Below are 2,500 nucleotides of genomic sequence, written 5' to 3'. Positions count from 1 at the left end.
TAGAAAAATGAGCAAGGGATTTTCCCATTTTTTATTAATTTCCCAGGTGGAAATTGGATATATTTAACTTTTATACTAAATATATTATATATATATTATATATAATAATAATTTATAGTATATAGATTATATATAGATATAGTTTATAAATATATAAAATAGATATTTATTATAATATATATATAGATATATTAATATATATATATATATAAATATATTGTTATAATATATAAAAAAAATAGATTATTATATTATAGATATTTGATATATTAAATAGATAGATATATTGATATTTTATATATAGATTATTTATATATATTAATTTTATATATATTATTATATGATATTTTATATTATAGAGATATTTATATTATATAAAATATTTATATTAAATATATATATATATATATATTATAATATATATATATATATATAATATATTATATATATATTTATAATAAAATTATATATAAATTATTATATATTATAATTTTTATACATATTTTTATATATATATAATCTTTTTATATATTTATATATATTTTATATATATTTTATATATTATTATACATTTTATTATATATTATAATATATTATATTTATAATTATATTATATTTTAAATATATATTATTATAATATTATATATATATTTTAAAATATTATTTATTTTTATATAAAATTTTATTATATAATATATATAAATTATATTTTTTAAAATTATATAATATAATTATATTAATATTTATATTATACATATATATTATTTTATTATATATATGTTAATATATATATATATATTATATACTATATATAATATTATATATAATAATTAATACTATTATATATCACCCTATATTATATATATCATATTATATATATATAAATTTTTATATATATTATTATATATTATATATTTATATATATTATATATATTATTAATTTTATATATTAATTTTATATATATTTTAATTATATATATATATATATATATATTATATATATTTATAATATTATATATTTTTATATATTATATATATTATATATAAAAAATATATCTAATATTCTAATTCTATAATCTATATACTATCATAATTCTTATATATCCCACTAACATGAATCATAAAAATGAATAGTTATATCTATATAATATTACTACTGTGTATAACTATATGTGTATCTTGTAATTCTTCCTAACACTCTTCCCTTTATAACAGTCAACTGACATCACATATAACATAACACTATTGACTGTGTGTGTATTTTTGAATTAAATGTATAGTGATTGTGTCATATATCTTGATCTTTTCTGTGAATTCATGATGATGTTAGTGACACTCTGTAACTGCCAGCCTCACTATATACTCGTTATTATTTAAGTATAGTCTTAAGTATGTCTCTCTCTATAGACGTCACTATGATACATAGCAATGAAATATTATGACAACTAATATATCATATATTACTAGTAGCGAAATAATAACAGTTCTCTAAGCACACACAGTACATAACCTATATTAGTGTTTAAATCTATCCCTCATCTCTATCTCTCTCGACCCTTCTACACCTCTTGCTCTTGATAGGTCTCTAATCGAAATGTGATCCCGCTGTGTTGTCCCTCTAGTCTAACTACCTCACCCCTATAGAGAGCTCTAGATCTGAGAAGCCCCTGGGCATCTAGTTGTACCGCATGATCTCAAACCTCCATGTACCCTATCATACGCCTACTGTCACTGCAAGACCTAATACGACTTCGCTCAGTAAAATACAATCCCGGACCTCTTCTTGGTACATCTCTGCACACACTATAATCAGTTAGTTAATTACATTACTCTATGTTTATCTTTTTACGCGCCATCAGGACGTCACCTTATCTATGTCCCATCAAATCATTCGCACTCCCCCCCATACTCTCACCGCAACTCACTCCCTGTTCTATAGCTGACAGAACCAAGTAGAGAGATCACACCGTCATCTTATTGTTTAGTGTGAATTTCGAATATTAGTGATCCTCAAGATCCTTCCCTAGTAAATCAAGTCAACCTACTCTAACGTATCTCTCAATCTAAATAAGACCGAGATCCTTTCTACTTCTTAAATATACGCTATATCTCTTAATATAACTGCGTCATACCTCTTCCTCTAATTGAATACCATATCCTATATCCCCTCTAACTGTCATCCCTAGCTCTCCTCTCCTTCCCACCACTCCCAACAATCCCTGTACATCTGCTCCCTCATTCCCACACTCACCATCTTTCCACTGTCATATACTTACACATAACAAGACTTCCTTCGCCTCTCTCAAACCTATGAAGTGATATCTCTCAACTTCTACCCCACAATATATATTCTAACTATCTCATACCCCCCCTCCTCTATCACCCCGCATTCTCCTACATCCATCCCCTCTCCTCACCCCCTACCACCCCATAACCACTCATCATATCTCACTATTAATCATATCACACACCATCTCCCTCATCTCCTATCCAAAAACTC

General features: G+C 24.2%; 1 protein-coding gene across 1 annotated transcript in view; it reads right to left on the bottom strand.

The window, feature by feature from the left end:
* Window positions 1–1,559: 1,559 nt before the first annotated feature.
* Window positions 1,560–2,500, bottom strand: part of LOC125035034 — a 13,693-nt gene continuing 12,752 nt past the window's right edge. The window contains exon 6 of the mRNA XM_047627099.1: window positions 1,560–1,675. Within this exon, the coding sequence (XP_047483055.1) occupies window positions 1,560–1,675 (116 nt within the window). The remainder of the gene's footprint in view (window positions 1,676–2,500) is intronic.

This window comes from Penaeus chinensis, chromosome 2 (assembly GCF_019202785.1).
Source record: "Penaeus chinensis breed Huanghai No. 1 chromosome 2, ASM1920278v2, whole genome shotgun sequence".
Taxonomy (NCBI): Eukaryota; Metazoa; Arthropoda; class Malacostraca; order Decapoda; family Penaeidae; genus Penaeus; species Penaeus chinensis.
This window is presented reverse-complemented; position numbering and strand designations above follow the sequence as displayed.